Source organism: Theropithecus gelada, chromosome 15 (genome assembly GCF_003255815.1).
Source record: "Theropithecus gelada isolate Dixy chromosome 15, Tgel_1.0, whole genome shotgun sequence".
NCBI lineage: Eukaryota > Metazoa > Chordata > Mammalia > Primates > Cercopithecidae > Theropithecus > Theropithecus gelada.
Genome location: NC_037683.1, coordinates 98216513 through 98234067, shown reverse-complemented (window position 1 = coordinate 98234067; position 17555 = coordinate 98216513). Strand labels below are relative to the sequence as shown.

Below are 17555 nucleotides of genomic sequence, written 5' to 3'. Positions count from 1 at the left end.
GCTTCCAGGAAGCCTGACTTAAGATAAGGATCTACTCAGGGCTGTTGTAAAGGAACCACTTCTGAAAGCTATGAGCAGAATGTCCAGCAGGAGAGTCACAAACGGCAACATTTGGCATCAACACTTGTTGTGTTTGGCTCATAGAGACCTTAAAAAATGTGAAGGGTCTTGCCAACATTTAAAAACTGGAAAATTTCACATAAAAACCCTGATCTCCCCTTGTCTTAAAAAAAAAATCAGAAGAGTTGGGCACACTAGGTTTTCATTCCTGCACGCCAACATGGGCCGGGCTAGGGGCAGTCCTACCCTGTGCATGGGGCATTCCCCTCCATCCCGGTTACTCACGCCCAGGACTGTCCCAACCTGTAGTCATTTGAATCAGGAACCTATAGTCTAGCACATAGAAAGTACTCAATAAAGTTGGTTGAATCTGAATAAGGTCTCATTTTCCTTGAAAACAATTCAATGCAGGGGCTGCTGAAGTCCAGGGGTGAGTGAGTGTGTAAGAGGATGCATTGCTCTGTACCACTCTGACTCTGTCCTCATGCCTGGCAAGGCATTGATGTACACTTCCATAAACACTCTTCTGAAAGAATATAAATCAGTAACAAGAGCTGTCATGATAGGAAATTTGTTTGACGGGGAACACTACATAAAATGAAATAAAATCACTCGTGGTTTTAGTATGTAGGCGAGAAAAACAAAAACAGGTCTTAGTTTCAGATGTTGTTTTATGTTGCCATAAATAAAAGGATGGCTACAGCTCAAAAATTACATTTTAACATTTCAAAATGTTGACTTGCCCAACCTGGGTACTTTAAAAAAAAAAAAAAGAAATGATTGTAGTAGAAGCCCTTTTAACCAACGAAACTGACAGTAGGTCATTTAAGGAAGGGGAGGTTCCGTAAGCACTCAACCCAGATATTCAGCCAGGAGTGTCCAGGGTGCTGTGCAGGTTGGTCATTGTGTTTCACAGAGAAGTGGCAAGCAGCAATTAATGAGCACATCTGTTAAGGGGAGCTCAGATAAGACAGTGTCTACTGTTGAGAATGCACCTCACAGACCTTCAAGGACAGGGGACATAGTTGACCAAGGGTATCAAACGCTGAGCTCGGGAATTTATCACCTCATTTGCACAGAGGCCAAGCTCCAGAGTCAATGACTGAGAGTGGTGGGAATATAAAGGCAGAACCCTCCTGGGAGACAAGGAAGTCTTCTGAAGGCTGATTTGACTCAAAGACTCCCCAGCAGCCTTGCCAATAACTCCCTAGAGTGAACAACAGTTGAGGGTGCTTGACTTAAGCCTCCGTCCCTCTCTTATTCACCCACAGTCCTGCTCGCATTGCAATCTGATGCTCTTGGAGACCCTTGCTCTCCGATTCCCTTCCCTGCTTCTCTCACCCAAGAGTTTCTCATGATAAAAATCTTTGCAGCTTTAATCCCATCTTGGTGTCTGCTTCTGAGAGGACACATTCTGCACTGGAAAATTCCTACTGCCCACATTTGGAAAAATCTGTCTATTTACCCAATAAATCAAGGCTCCCAATTTCTGTGTATTCCCATGAATCTAAAGGTAAAAGCACTTGCAGAGGAAACCTAAGATGAGTGGGCTTTGAGGAATTGAGTATCGAAGTAAGAGAAAGGGAAAAAGAAAACGAAGAAGGCTTCAGGGGGAGGAGGGGGTGGTCAAGGGAAAAGAAGGTGACAACTTCTTTGTTTTTCTTCCACTTGGACAATTTTCTAAGAATATGGGCATGGAGACCCCTGAAATAGCCTATTCACACCACTAGAAACAAACTCTCTGAGACTTTATGCATTACTTCTCTTGCTCCGAGAATTCCAAATGTTAAATTGCTATTTGGACATGAAATTGATCATCCCCCAGGACTGCTGGCCAAGAAGTCCTTCGTGGTGACAATGACAACCACAGGTCGTCACTCTCTGTATCCCACATCTCAACATTTCTAGATTTTCATTTTGTTGAAAGGCAGAAAAAGGGAAGTAAATTGGCTTATGAAATATGTAAAATGCACCTCATAACCAAGAAAAGAAAGAATACAACAATTCACACACATTCTCTCTTCCCTCTGTCTCTGTCTCTGTCTCTCTCTCTCTCTCTGCTAAGAGAGTTAACATTATAAGGAAACCTTCAGGCTGGTTATTTTATAATTCACAGCAAAATAAAAAAAAGGAGACAAAATCAGCAGCATCATTTATAAACCCTGGAAAATGGAAGTTTCCAAGCTGTCATAAATAAGGATGGAAGCATTTGCCAAGTCAGAAATTTTGCCAAGTTTGAAATCCACTCAATCCTTACATCTTGGAGCTCAGAACGGAACACCAACCTTTTGGGATTTGTAATCATTTCTTCTCAGCAAAACTTCTTGCTATTTATAAGGAAGTAAAAACAAAGGGCAAAAAATACAACATGAAAAGTTTTTTAAGAAGAGCTGGGAGTGTTATAGCACAGTGAGCACTGAGGAGGTGATAATGGTAAATGGTGTATGTACGGGGATTAGATTCCCATTTAATCAAATAGAGCTGAAAGTACATGGTATTCCTATTCCATAAGGGTGTGTGTGTGTGTGTGTGTGTTTGTGTGTGTATGTGTGTAAATTCTTGTACCCTTTCTTTACTTGAGCCTTTCTCTTTCTTTCTCTTGCACACACACATAAACACACAAGCTAAGTACATTCCACCCAACAATTTGAAAATTTTAAAGTGTGAAAATTAAAGAAAAGACAAGACCATAAATATGGTGTTTGTCTTGAGTAAAAAGAGAACTGGAAGAAAAAGAAGAAAATGCTTTTTAAAAAACAGATAAAAGGGAAAGAAAAAAAGAGAAAACAGGTTACAAGGGCAGGGATACCTTATGCATTTACACCAAGTCGAGAAGAATTGCAGCCACCAAAATGAAGAACAGAGGTCTTATGGCTAGCTCAGAACTTGCAGCCTAGAGACACCCAAGAGACAAAGGAAAACCATTGGCCTCAGAGAAACAATGCCAGAAGCAGGGATTTTATAGGAAGACAAATCTGATGTGTGTGACCTTGGAAAAGTCATTTAACTTTCTAAGCCATTGTTCTCTTATTATGGGCAGCAATGGTATCAATATTATAGACATTATCATCAGGCTATAGCCCATAAGGCCAAAGATGGAGTCGGCTTGGTTTGTGGAGGTACCTCCCAGCGCCTAGCTCACTGGCTGACATATACACTTGATCCTTGAACAACACAGGTTGGAACTGCTTAAGTCCACTTATACACACATTTTTTTCAATCAATATATTGGAATTTTTTAGGAGATTTGAAACAATTTGAAAAAATTAACAGTTGAACCTTGTAACCTAGAAGTATTGAAAAAATTAAAAGTTAAATATGTCATGAATGCATAAAATATATGTAGATACTAGTCTATGTATTAACCAACTGTTTATGGAATTAGTAAGACTTCTGGTCAAAAGCAAGCTATTGGCCAGGCATGGTGGCCTGCACCTGTAATCCCAGCACTTTGGGAGGCCGAGGCAGGCAAATCACTTGAGGTTGGGAGTTGAAGATCAGCCGGGCCAACATGGTGAAACCCCATCTCTATTAAAAATACAAAAATTAGCTGGGCATGGTGGTGCACACCTGTAGTCCCAGCTACTAGGGAGGTTGAGGCAGGAGAATCGTTTGAACCTAGGAAGCAGAGGTTGCAATGAGCAGAGATCACACCACTGCACTCCAGCCTGGGCAACAGAGCGAGACTCTGTCTCAAAAAAAAAAAAAAAAAAAAAAAAAGCAAGAAAAAAAGTAAGCTATTAGTAGTTAAGTTTTGGGGCAGTCAAAAATTATACTCATATTTTCAACTGTGCAGGGAATTGGTGCCCTTAATCCCCACATTGTTAAAGGGTCAACTGTAATTGACACTTAATAAATATTTACTAGAGTAGGAAGAGATTTGATGGAAGACAAAATGAGATCATATATTAAAGAATATAACATATGTCTCAGGGTTTTGTCAAGGAAAAATAACTCACCCCATATGGTTCAAATGAAGAGATATATTTTAGGGCCACACAGAGAGGTGTGGGCGGGGTAAAGAAACAAACAGGAAATAGGCACTCAGAGACTGACAACAGTGGGAAGCCCTTACCAACACCAGGAATGGAGATTCCGGAGGGGAAAATAGCTTTGCTGGATCCCAGGGAGAGCTGGAACCACAGAGAAGGCGCCATTCTGCAGGACTCCAGATAGGGAGGACTGAGCCTGTTTAAGGCTGGCACCTCCACAAGGGGAACACAGCAGACATACCCTGAATGTCTTCTCTACCTGAGACCTGCCAGTGCACCCCACAGAGTCAGACGCCCTGGGAAGCCAGCAGGAGACCTGCATGTAATTAGACGTGGCATTCAATCCAACAGAGTTGAGTCAAGGGTGATGGAGAGGTAATCAATCAACCTCCCCAAGACCCAGGAGACTGGAGTAAATGCAAAGAGGAAAATCTGCCTTGAGAACAGTCTTTGAAAAACCTGGAAGCTCCCTCAGAGGCTGTGTCCCAGTTCAGGTGACAAACCTAGAACTCCCCACAGAAGGTAAAACAGTGCTGGCGACTCTGTACTTCCTACCCCTACTAAAGGGGCTTGAGGTGAAATTGCGTGAATTTACTTGAGGCTGAATTAAAATCCTTAAAGCAAACAGCCGTGGCCTATGTTTTTATATAATAATTCAGCACGACTGATTACAGCACGACGAGAATTATTAAAAAGAGATGGAAACATGGTTAATAAACACAAAAGAGGTTTCTCCTTTCCTCCTTGGCGACAGGTTAAAAATTTTAAAAAAGAGAGGGAGGGAACTTTCTGTTCAATAATCTATGGTCAGGCAGAGATTTTAACTCAGTAAACACAGGCTCCAGGGTCTTGTAGCGTGTGAGATGGGGCTTGACCAAATGACTGGAAAATTAGCATGTGCCCTTGGCAGTCTCTCTCAGTTACTGGCTGCCAGACGGGACATTTGAGGACAGGCACATCGAAGTGACCAAGCTGCTCCAATGCTGCTCTGCCTCTGGGTGTTTGAAAGGCAAGGAACAGCGCAGGCATTTTTCACCACCTTGTTCTGACGTCTGGATTCTGTTCATGGAGATGGCAGGATGTGTCCTCAACACCCTTTCCCACCAGGCCCTTTCCACTTGCAAGGTTTCCCTCAAGTTCACTCATCGGAGAGTGGGAACTACTCCAAAAGAATGGGAAGTACTAAACTTCAAGAGTGATGAGAAAATTCACCTGAAGGCAATCAAAAACAGCAAATCCTCCTTCAGTTACAACGGACAAAGCAAACGTGCTCTGGTTTTTTCATTAACTAATTAGCAGTGAATAGAGACTTGATGCAACTTCTCTTTTTCACAAGGTAAAAGCAAACGTGCTCTGGTTTTTTCATTAACTAATTAGCAGTGAATAGAGACTTGATGCAACTTCTCTTTTTCACAAGGTAAAATTTAAAATGCATGTGCCAGTTTCACTACTGTGCCACATACTTGCAAGTCAAGATCCGCAAAGGATTTGTTCACGGCACAAATACCTGAGGACTTGCTGGGATCAAAGGGTGCCTCTCCGGTGACTTCAGTTAACTTCACAATTCTACTTTGCTACAACAATAACACAACTCCCAGTGCTAGTAGGAGTGGCCACTGGGCACTTGCATGAACCTTAGAGTTGCCACCATCTTTCAAATTGTGCCCTAGACACCTGGCTGGCCTCACTCTAGCCCCAGCCCAGTTCAAGAATCCAGTTCACATCGGGAGCACCAGCTTTACAGCCGGCCTGCCTGAATTCAAATCCTAGTTTTAACTTGTTAGCTAGGCAACCTGAGGCAAGTCCCTCATGGTTTCCATTCCTCAGTTTCCTAATCTTTAAAATATAGGCAATATTAGCTTTGGCCTCATAAAGTTGTTGGGAGGATCATGAAGCACTTAAGTTTGAAGTCAATGCCTGTCACCTATCATTACCTCTTAGGTCCTGTGGTAGAGCTCACTAAAGGATGTGTTAGGAAAGGTGGTAGCAACAGTAAAATTGTCCTAAATTAAGTGCTAGAAAAACATCAATGCCACTCACTTAAAAAGATTTAATGATAAGAAAAAAAGTGCAAACTATGAAGTATTTTTAAGAACATGAAATTTGTGACTTCGAACATGAAGTCGTTCCAACTGGGCCAATCATGTGTGGCCTCCTAGAGCTATTACCAGAAACGACTTCAGGAAGGAAAAGAATAATCTAGTTACTCATAACTCATTGCCTGTGAATACTTGTTTCTAAGTCTTGAGGGAACTTGAAACTATCTTTTCTTTGAAACAATCTTCTGGCTAAGTTGTTACTTACATTCTTAGCCAAAGATTTTTCAATAGATAATTCAAAAATTAAAGTTAATGCAGTCCCTGTTGAAATGATAAAAAGAATTCCGAATTAATAAAATGAGAACTAGTGAGGCCAGCTGTATTCACTGTAAGACATTCAGAGCTATTTCTCCAAGAATTCGCAAATGACAGACCATCATTCGAACTCATGGAACTGTTAGGATACTGGCCAAATAAATCAGAACCTCTTATTTTATCAAAATCAAACTTGAGGCAGAATCAGTGTGTAAGAATTGGCTTTGATAGAAGAATTCAAGAGCAGGATCCTAATAACTCCTGAAACAATTTCAAAGTGGTCTTCACAGGTTGGGCCACACCCAGGATGGCCCAGTGAGTAAAGTTTCCTTTCATTTGGTTTCCATTATTGGCAACCACACAATCTGCATATGACCGAGATATGCAAGTGGGTTTGTAATTCTTGGACATTTACTGAGATACACCCAACGACCCGCCAACCAGAGCTCTTTTGAAGTATTAGCTATTAGCAATACCAAGTGTCCCACTTGCCAGGCAATGTGCTAAGGGTTTTACCTGAGCCATCTCATTTAACTCTTATAACAGCCCAGTGAGGTAAATATTGTACTATTCTTATTACCATCATCTCATTCTGCAAAGGAAGAAACAGAAGCATGGAGCAGTGAAAGAACTTTCCCAAGATTATATTGTTTGTGGACATAGCTGGGATTCAAACCTGCATAGTCTGCGACAAATGCCTGCCACTCCAAATTATCATATGACCTTCAGATGTTAGATGCAACCTGTTCTCAGTTCAATAAATGGAGAAGGGAGTTTGGAAAAAGCACAAGTCACTAACACTGAACACTGGGTTTTTTTTTTTTTGCTTTTTTTTGTTGTTGTTGTTTTTTTGTTTTTTTGGTTTTTTTGAGATGGAATCTTGTGGTGTCACCCAGGCTGAAGTGCAATGGCGCAATCTTGGCTCACTGCAACCTGCGCCTCTGGGGTTCAAATAATTCTCCTGCCTCAGTCTCCCAAGTAGGTGGGATTACAAACACCTGCCACCATGCCCAGCTAATTTCTGTATGTTTAGTAGAGACAGGGTTTCCCCATGTTGGCCAGGCTGGTCTTGAAATCTTGACCTCATGATCTGCCCGCCTTGGCCTCCGAAAGTGCTGGGATTATAGATGTGAGCCGCCACACCCAGCCCAACACTGGGCTTTTAAAAGAGGGGCAGTATACTTGACAAAGCATGAGGTCACACTAGATTAGTTTTTCCAATCCCTAAGTCCGATTTAGAGCAAAATCCCGTGGGTGTTAACAGAAGGGGATGGCAGGCTCAAATGAATCAGAGCCTGAGGTCCTACAAAGCTCACTTTACATCCTGTTTTCAGTGGGATAAATGGGGCAGGAACCATGCAGCTGACCTGAGGATAGAGACAAAAGGGACATGAAGTGTGGGCACCATGCTAACAGTTATGGTCTCATGGTATCTTCCCTCTACATCCAACATGTTCCCCTCTCTCTCGCTTTCAAGCCCAAGTCATTATTTTATATGTCCACAAAGTCATTTGGAATAGACAAACAGAGCATTAACTATACTCTCTTGTTGTGACCTGGGTCATTTCAAGTTTTTTAAATACCAAAGGGCTTTGCCATGGAATTTAGGGTTTTTAAAAAAATTCCCATAAGCTTTTTTTTTTTTTTTTTAAAGGATTGCCTTTTAGCCAATGAAAATATTTCTGATGCAAGAATCAGTAAACAATAAATGGACAATTCATACCGACAGAAATTTTAAAAGTCCTTTTTGGGGGGATAATTTATCACAGAATCTGAAATGGGTTTGGGACTCCCCTGAAACTCTCAGTGACATTTCTCACACTATTTCTTCTAACGTCTTCAGTTCTGAACGCAACCAAGGGTACTCGGGTGACAGCACACACTTGAGGAGGTGTGAGGAAGTACACAAGATCTATAGAGAATGCAAGACACATGGAGTGAATTATCAAACTTTATTGGCTTGTTAAAAATGATTGAATTCAGCAAGTACATTTATGATCTATCCACATTGCTAAAACAGCACTAAAAATAAAATTTTTAAAAATGATTATCCATTATTTACAGAAAACGTGGAAAAAATTGGCTTTTAAACCTGGAACATTATAGGGGAAAAAAAAAAAAACACACAGGGCATGAGAATGATTCACAGGCTGCCTCTGGATTACAGCAAATGGTTGAACATGAAGTGGGTGAAACTCAAGGATTTGTCTTTCTTAGGAATCTCTTGTTACTTTGCGTATGTTTATACTCAATTCACAAATGGACGGTCTTACAATAAAGGTGATTTTAAAAATCTCTGTTCCTTTCTTTTTGCTTTCCACACATTTTTTTTCCCCATAAAAACCTACTGCAGTCATAGTCAGTAGTTAGGGGTGGGGGTTGGTTCAACACATCCTGGGTGCTCGTTCATGACCACGCTAGAGCTACACTGCAACACTAGTCTGAATTAAACTTAGAGTTACCTCACCATCAAAATCAGGTGGCTGGGACGTTCTTTTGTCTCTGAAGCCCAAAACTTGAAAATGGACTGACTTTAGTGGGAAATTTCCTTCTGCAACAGCCATTTTCATGGAACTTTCCTGGGCTGGGAGTTCTGTGAACCGAATTCAGTCTGGCAGCACCTGGCAGCAAATTCAATTCATGGTCTGTCCAAGAGAGTCCTTAATCTCTCCTATGTCTTTAGATGAACCTGGCATGGTTTGCAGGTACTACAGGCATGTGAACATAGCAGAGCACACTTAATAGAGTGGTTACTTCTGTACTAATTTCCCTGGAGATGAGTCAGCTAAGCTGCACAACTCCAGAGGCTCTGGAGCCGTAGACTAGATGTGACTGGCCCTGCCCACATGGCTGGATGCACCAACCCTGAGAGACCCTATATTGTATGGAATTGCTTGTCCTCACTCCAGTTGTCCCTCCGTATCTGGAGTCTGGACAAAATAAGATGAAATGAACTTCTAGTGTAGTGTGAAGGAATCAAACTCAAACCAAGAGAGAAGTTCTAGGCAGCTAGCACCAAAACAGGTGGAGGTGGAAATCATGCAAAGGAAGAAAGCACAGGTCCTCTGTAGTATCCTGATTCCATTTTGCAACGGAGGAATAAAAAGTTGTGTGTGTTTTAATTCTGCGAAACAACCGATGAAACAAAAATACATTCTCAGTTGGTCATGGGGTCAATTTAGAATACGAGAGAGAGAGAGAGAGAAAGAGAAGTCAGGTGCCCTAAAGGAATAAAGAGAAAAGAAGAGGAGAGAGAAAGCGGGCTTCCCTCCATCATGCTCTCTCTCGCACCTGGCATGAAACTGGTGTTCTGTCTTGAGCTCCTCGAGTTATTTAGTCCACACACCACTGAACAGGTGTCACCTCGGCTCTGTCTGAGGAGATGCTCCAAGCCTCAGCTATTCTGGGCCTAATTCAGGATTACTTGGAAAGTGAGAAGCCAAAAGCAAACTCCTGTGTTCTGTGTTGCTGGGTGGGGCTGGGATTGTTTAGTTCTTGTCCTTGCTACCTATTTCTGGAAAGAAAACCTAATGGGTGGGAACTGAAATCAGTCCCTGCTGGGAGACTGGGAGAGAAACCCCCTGAATCAATTCTCTCTCATGTGTGTTGACATTTGCTTTTCCTGTTGTGAGATGAATCTTTCTTAGCCTCAGACTGTTGGTACTTTTGTCGTCACAGAGTCAATGTCTCGTGTGAGGATACTGGACGCGTTCCTTAGTCTAGCTCAGCAGCCTGAGAGGGTCTCTGGAGGCTCCCACTGAGCCATGAGTAAATATAATAAGATATAGGACTTGGACCACATTAAAGGCACCCATGAAAATGGGACATGTACTTTCCTATCTAAACCTGGCAGCACTTGACTGGGCCAAGAGACATGAGCGCTGCCAAAAAGAAATTAGCGTCAGATATAACAGGTGGAAGGATTTGCTAGGATGTCTCTGGCTACACGGGAGTAGGACCAACCAGGGAATGGGTTGAGGGGAGACATTGGTGCAGAATTCCCAGCAAGGGGAGACAGCTGAGGGTCACAGCATGGTGGGAATCACAGGAGAGGAGCAAAGGTAATTGACGTGTTGCAGATAATTGGGTTGTTAAACTCAATTTCTTAGCTTGTGGTAACAAAGCCCTCAATGGCAAGGTCAGGAAGAAAGAAAAGTGAATTTGCAAAAGAAAGACAGAAGGATACAGTGAGAGAACAATGATCATGTTTTAAGACAAAAGTAACAAACTGGCAGCCCACAGACTTTTGTTGGCTTACAAAATATTTTAAAAATAACTGAGCCAACTTTTTAACAATAGGGACACTTCACACAAAATCCAGGTTTCATGTTTCTCCTAAAGAATCACAAGATTTGGAAACCTGGGGTCCCATTCCTGTGGGGCACAGTTGGCTGCGACTGGGGACAGCAGCCCCTCTGAAAGGGCAGGCATCGGCTCATACAGGTCATTCTGTTCATTTCAGAGACCTGCCTGGCACTGCAGTGCCAGAACCTTTAGTTGGAGAGTGACAGGCCCGATTTCAGCAAAAATGCTCTCTCTCCTTTTCTAATGCTGCCAAAATGCAACACATGCCATTAGGAAGCTCTAAAAAGCACATTTCTTATAGGGGAGACAGAAAGCAAAATGATGAAAAGGGGTGGTCTAGAGTACAGAAAAGAGAAGCTATGTTACTGATCGTGATCTTTAGGGATTAAAAAACCGAAAAGAACACGAGAATCGTATGAAACAATTTTCTAATAGCCTGCTGTTTTCATCGTTCCCTAGGAGATGTCAACTGATCTTTGATATATTAAATTGCTTTATCTGTCCACTTCTCTACATTTTAAAACAAAAATCTACCTTGCAATCCTTCTAGCTGTTGGGTACAAATATTCTTCTTCTTTTTTTTTTTTTTTCCGTTTTGGGTCTGGGACACTTTAAAATAGTTCTTAAACAATCCATAGCCTTTCTATGGCTCCATGGTATAACATAAAAGCTTAAAAATTTTTTTTGTACCAAATGGCTGATTGTCAAGAACCTTTGCCGTACCGAGCTCCTGCCTGGCTCACAGCTTGAATTTCATTTTTTCTTTCAGGGTCAGGATTTCTGCTATTAGCTGGCCTCTTTGTAAATCGACACCTTCGGGAAAGATCGAAATCTAAGCAATGACAGAAACTGTCATTTAGCCGCGAACAAGAAAATGGGAATTTAGAAAATATTCGGACCTCCCCACATGGAAGGCCAGCTGCCCTTACACTCAAATGGAATTAGGAGGAAAACTTGAGAACCGGCGGCACGTTTCTGCTTTTGAGAAACCGCCCCTCTTTAAGGCATAGGTATGAAGTAGCCAAGTGAAATGCTGTAATCCATAGGATTCTGTGACAGGTCTGTATCAAGCAATAGCATATTTAGTGGCTAATGTAAAGGATACAGTATAAAACCATTATGGATATCCTTTTTATATCAAGTGGTGCCTAAATGGATCCTGGTTTATTAAGATTAATGCCTTGGTTCACACAGGATTCAAAACAATGTTTCTGACTGTGTTGGACTAGTTAAAAATTTATAGAACCTTAAAGCTACATTGCAGCCTTTGTGCAACTATTTCCAAAAAAAAAAAAAAAAAAATGTTTCCAATCCAGCTATGGTGTCTGTGTGCATGTCTAACAGTCAGAGCTGATTGTGTTTTCAAACAAAATGCTGCAGGCCTGGCTCTGAAGTCCTCCTGACAAAAAAGGAGCAGGGTGGGGTGGGGTGGGGATAGCCAAACCTCTCTTCAGGACAAGGATACTGCCTGGCACAGACTGAACACAGCATACGAAGGTCGCTGTGATGCTAAAGTGAATGAAGCAGGTGTCCATGGGTCAGACTCAGGGGGGATGCAGAAATCCGTAGCTCTAAGGCTGCCCTCTCAGCAATGAAGAAGGACATTATAAAGCACATATTCATTAGCGACCTGCCACCTCTTTGCTGCTGGGGTCAGGACAAGCTTTCCTACCCATGAAAACCCAACAGTATGACAGTATGTTGTAGGGGGACTATCCTTCTTAGAATCTCCTCTCCTGCTCACAGCAGGCCAGCCATTCTGCTCGCGGGCCTTTTCAGAGTAGAAAAGCTGCAGTTCTGTAATGCAAACAGCATGAGATACTGTGGCCTTCTCACTCGGCAGACTTCTAAAAAGCAGGTGGATCGCCGAGGGCAAATAAAAAAAGGCAAGGTTATAATTTTACCATACGCATATATTCCACTCTTAGTTATTCTGAAATTGACTATGCCGAACCTAAGTCTATAGCCCCAACAAAACAGCTGTTGCTGCTTTTCTTGCTTTCTTTTTTCCTCTTCTTCTTCCTTTTAAATGTTTTAAATGTTTGTTTTGTTTTGTTTTGCTGGCTAAGGAACTTTAAGGCAATCCTTAACACTGTTTGACTCTCAGACTTAAGCTAAACATTTGGACTTTTATTGACAGTGAAGGAAATAACCTTTTAATAACACTCCCACGTCCCCAGAGTGAGGTTATATACACCCTTAACTCTTTAAGTCACTGTGTTATATATGAAAAAGTCAAACCCTCTGAATTCAGTGCTGATTATAGAAAATCGTACTAAAATATGTGTTACATGTAGATTAGACTATTTAGTGTGCACTTATACCTGTTCCCAACTTTAATTCTTTTTTTAATTTTGCAGGTCAATTTTAATAAACAGAAGCAATTAAGTCAATAAATGTCCAGTAGGGTCAAAAAACACACTTTTCAGAAGAGAAGTACAATCCAATGGGATTTCATTTCAGTTTTGTATTTGAACTACTGTTAAGAAGAGAAGCATTAATTTAACATGTTTTCTTGAGGTGCTGCTTAGCTGCCTGAGAGTTGCCTCTGCATTGGTGTTCCCCAATCACAGCTCACAATATATGCAGGCTTCATATAGTACATCCTCCAAACACCTCCCACATCCACCAGACAACCCCAGATAAGCAGCACTTCCCGGGATAAGCCAACAGCAGTCCCAAGAGTCCAGCTTACAGGGCAGCATCAACCAACAAGCACCACAGCCCCTTTCTCTGTCTTTTCCTTTATTTCAGCTACCCATCCAGTGGGATCTTATGAAACAAAACAAAACCTAAAAGAAACACAAAATAAAACATAAGTCATGCTCAAAAGAAAAATCAATGAAAATTAACATACAAGTACAATAACTTTCAAATGAACATAATAAATAAACATCAAAAATGAGACACAACACGGAATATGCTTTAAAACATAGAACAATATATAATAACAGAACAGAAGTTGGGGAAAAATGTGCATCTCATTATTGAGCAACTTAGTTTTAAACTTAAAACTGATTTTACATGGTACATGAAACAAGGAAAAGAAATGCAAAATATTTCTGCATACAGCTCCACCCACAACTGTATCAGCTGTTAGCAGCTTACTTTAAGGAGGAAACATCTGTGTACAATACAAATGACCCTTGAAGAATTTTTATATAAAGGTTCATGCAAAAGTAAAGCCATTACTTTCAATGGCAAAAACCATGATTACTTTTGCACCAATCTAATATTTGTCTTTATGGGTGGGGGCAATTAGTTTCAACAATACCTAACTACCCAAATCCGGATTTTCTTTCCCCAATGAATTTTAGCAAATTGTTTCTAAAAGAACTGATTAGTTACTCAGCAACTGGCCCAGAGAACTGGCTAACTTTAACTGGTGAAATACTAGACAATACAAATAGTTAGATTCTTTTCTTTTTTTTTTTTTTTTTTTTTTTTTTCAGAGTATTGCTCTGTTGCCCAGGCGGGAGTGCAGTGGCGAGATCTCGGCTCACTGCAACCTCTGCCTACCAGGTTCAAGCGATTCTCTTGCCTCAGCCTCCCAAGTAGCTGGGATTACAGGCACGAGCCACCACGCACGGCTAATTTTTGTATTTTTAGTAGAGGCAGGGTTTCACCATGTTGCCCAGGCTGGTCTCAAACTCCTGACCTCAAGCAATCCACCTGCCTCGGCCTCCCAAAGTGCTGGGATTACAGGCGTGAGCCACCATGCCCGGCTATACTTTTCTAAAATAATTAATTAGTTGCTTAACTTTAAGTATTATAGCAAATATCTGACACATATGGAGATGTAATATTTATTATATAACATATAATATATAGCATACAACATGCAGTATATTGTATATGTATATATTATATCTATAAGACATATAGTATATGTATATATTATATATAATAATATATAAATAATATGATGTGTAATATCTAACATTAAGTAATCCTACTTAATTTATTAAGCACCAACCAAACAGCAGACACTGTGATAAATGTTACAAAATAAAGAAAATGCAGTTCCTTGACCTCAAATACTTCATTGCTCCACAGAAAAAGAAAGATAAGTAAATAATTTGCTCAATAAATGACAGTGAATCTACTTTGTGCCAGTTCTCTTCTTAGCATTGTGCCCAAACTATTATCTTTTATTTTCACAATAACCCTATGAGATAAGTTCTACTATGGTGACCTCTTCACTGTGAGGAAACAAAGGCCAGAGCGGGAGGCAGCTTGCCCAAGGTCCCACAGCTAGTGTGTGATGAAGCTCAGATTCCAACTCAGAAACTCCAATTCCATAGCCAGTCAACTAGGGCAAAGTGCAAGAAGAAGACAGTGAGCTTTCACCGAACTTGCCCATGGAAACCCAGTGGATCAGCGAAGGCTCTAGTATACATAATTCTGTGATTCATTTGCATGAATCTTTATGAGATCCATAAGTGGCAAAATAGACCCTATCATAATAGAAATCTCCAAGACATTTTCAAGTTCAACTTTGGATGGCACCTCCAAGCCCAACCAGGCAGACTCTCCGTCTTCCTCCACCTGGCGTCTGGTCTGCCAAGTGCTGGTGTCATCTGCCTCCAGAACTGTAACTACCACCACCAATCTGTGTCATCATTTACAACAATGCTAAAAGAGTCTACGGAGCTTAATTTGCACGGCATTTCTCCCTCCTGCCCTTCCAAAAGAACTCGGTACAGATGCCAAACATCATTTATGGATTTAGTCACCCACAAAAGCCCTGAGAATTTAGGAAGCACTCAGTGGCACTGATTAATTCTCCTTCATATCTGTCTCCAGTCTCCTCCTAACAGTTTCGCCTCCAGGCAAACAGAAGCTGAGCTAGTTCACCGGTGCACTATAGCACGTAAAATGAGCAGGCCAAATTAACAAATCAAACTTCTTATCTTGTAAGAGGGTGGAGCTCAAATTCCTTCCCACTGAAACAATGTGAGTATTAATATAAGGATGGCAACTTTGTCAACAAAAACAGGAGAAACTCAGTGATAGGGACAGCATGACCCCAGAATAAAAAGATTTGTTGACTCAATAACACCACGATTAAACTGCTGGCATAAAGCCTTATTTCCAATGGGTTTATGGCACAGGAACTCCAAGAGTTTACTCATCCCAGCATGTTTACAGCAGTAACTTAACCAGGCTTCTCTTTCTTTGTTTCTATTTGCTATTTTCCTGCCACAAGCCCCTCCAGGCTCACTAATTATTACAGTTGGAAACACAGCTAACTTTGCCAGATGACGGTTCTACTGGACCATTGCCCTCCACTCAGGATGCAACTGCCCTGGCCCCTATTTCAATTGATGTCAAGTGTCCCTCTGCAACCTTCTTGTGCTTGCCTTTTGTGATCCATCCTTCCCCAAGAAGTAGATCTCAGCTCCACACGCCCATGCCATAAAAACAAGTGAAGCCCCCATAAAAACACATACGGCATTTTTCTTCTGAGGAAAAGCCAGCCTGTTGCAATTGTAAGCAATATGCATTCAAACTACCACTTCCACCACCCTTCACCTCAAAGAAGGCAAGTCACCCTACTCTTTCATACCCCTGATCTTGCCATACTGTGTACAGACTAAAGATATTCCACTACATATTGAAAAATTAATTTGATTTCAAGAGAGATTGATGGCAAAATTCAATCCAGGCCACAATTTACCTACCAGGATCTCGTAACTTTTGCCCTCTCATATTATAAAAAACTCGAAGGACCACAAAATGATATAAAACAATAGAGGATTATTTTCTCCTAGTGAGGGGGAAAGTTTTTAGACCACAACAAATGGCTGAACATCTTGTGGGTTTAGCAGCCAAACGAGCTGTCTAGCTTATGAGCCTGAAATATAGATATTTTGACAATGTGACATTCTGAAGCATTTGTAGCATTCCGATGGTGCATGGTAGTTACCGTGAGACCAGCTCCTTTATCAAAAACAACTTTAGAGAAACTTTGCCACCATTGCATGCATTAGCTGAGCTATATAGGAACAAGGATAAAGCAGGTGCTCTCTGAGAAATGGGATGTAAAGTCAAAGTTGAAAACAGAGAAGGAAGAAACCGGATGTGGCCTGAAACTCAACCTCTGCTATTTGCTGATTGAGGACCTACTCATTGACCTTTTCAAAGGGAAAGGCTGGGAAGGGAAGCGAGTTGAAGGTCAGTGAAGTGCTCTGCGTTTTTATCACTGGCTCACAACCCATTTAAATTTATTTACATTCAAACATGCACACATTTTCCTCCTATTACTCAGAAGCAATCAGCCGTAAAATGGCAAGGATCTGCAGTACATTTAAATTAACAGCAATTTATCTGGAGCAAAAAGGAAAACTGCTGAGCCCAAAGGAAGTGAAGGGAACGGAAGAAAGATGCAGCTGCTATCTAAAAAAGCAAATCTTATCACATTTGTCATTGGGAGAGTTCAAGCAGAAAACTGCCAACTTGAGCATCTGTGTGGCATGGTGCCATTGGAGATGATCTGGTGTTTGGGGCACCAGGGTAGCAGCTCACCTTCATTGGAAAGCAAAACAAATGCCTTTTAAGTCTTCTGAAAATGTTTACTGAGTAAAATGAAATAATAAATTCCTGTGTTCTCATAACATCAGGTCTCTAGAATACAGTGGGTTCAAAAAGCTTTCCATCACAAAGTGAGATGTGAGCAAGGTACAGCTGTGCTTTGCTTCAGCATCTGGGCTTAAACACCAATTGTCCTAATTTGGCACTTGTGGAGCACTTTGTATCTGTTTGTTGCTGCACCAACTATCCTTTGCTGTTGTCGCTTTTTCTCTTTTATAGATAACTCACTCAACTCACATGGTGAATATGA

General features: G+C 41.2%; 1 protein-coding gene across 6 annotated transcripts in view; it reads right to left on the bottom strand.

Moving 5' to 3' along the window:
• The window catches only part of NTRK2 (neurotrophic receptor tyrosine kinase 2), a 364220-nt gene that overhangs the window by 209395 nt on the left and 137270 nt on the right, over window positions 1-17555 (bottom strand). For 2 of the 6 annotated variants that reach the window (XM_025358958.1, XM_025358957.1), the window contains one exon: window positions 8345-13503. The exons of the other annotated variants lie outside the window; for them this stretch is intronic. In XM_025358958.1, coding sequence (XP_025214743.1) covers window positions 13466-13503 — 38 coding nt within the window. In that variant the 3' untranslated portion in view covers window positions 8345-13465. Of the gene's footprint in view, window positions 1-8344; window positions 13504-17555 lie in introns of those variants that run through there. 6 annotated transcript variants of the gene reach the window in all.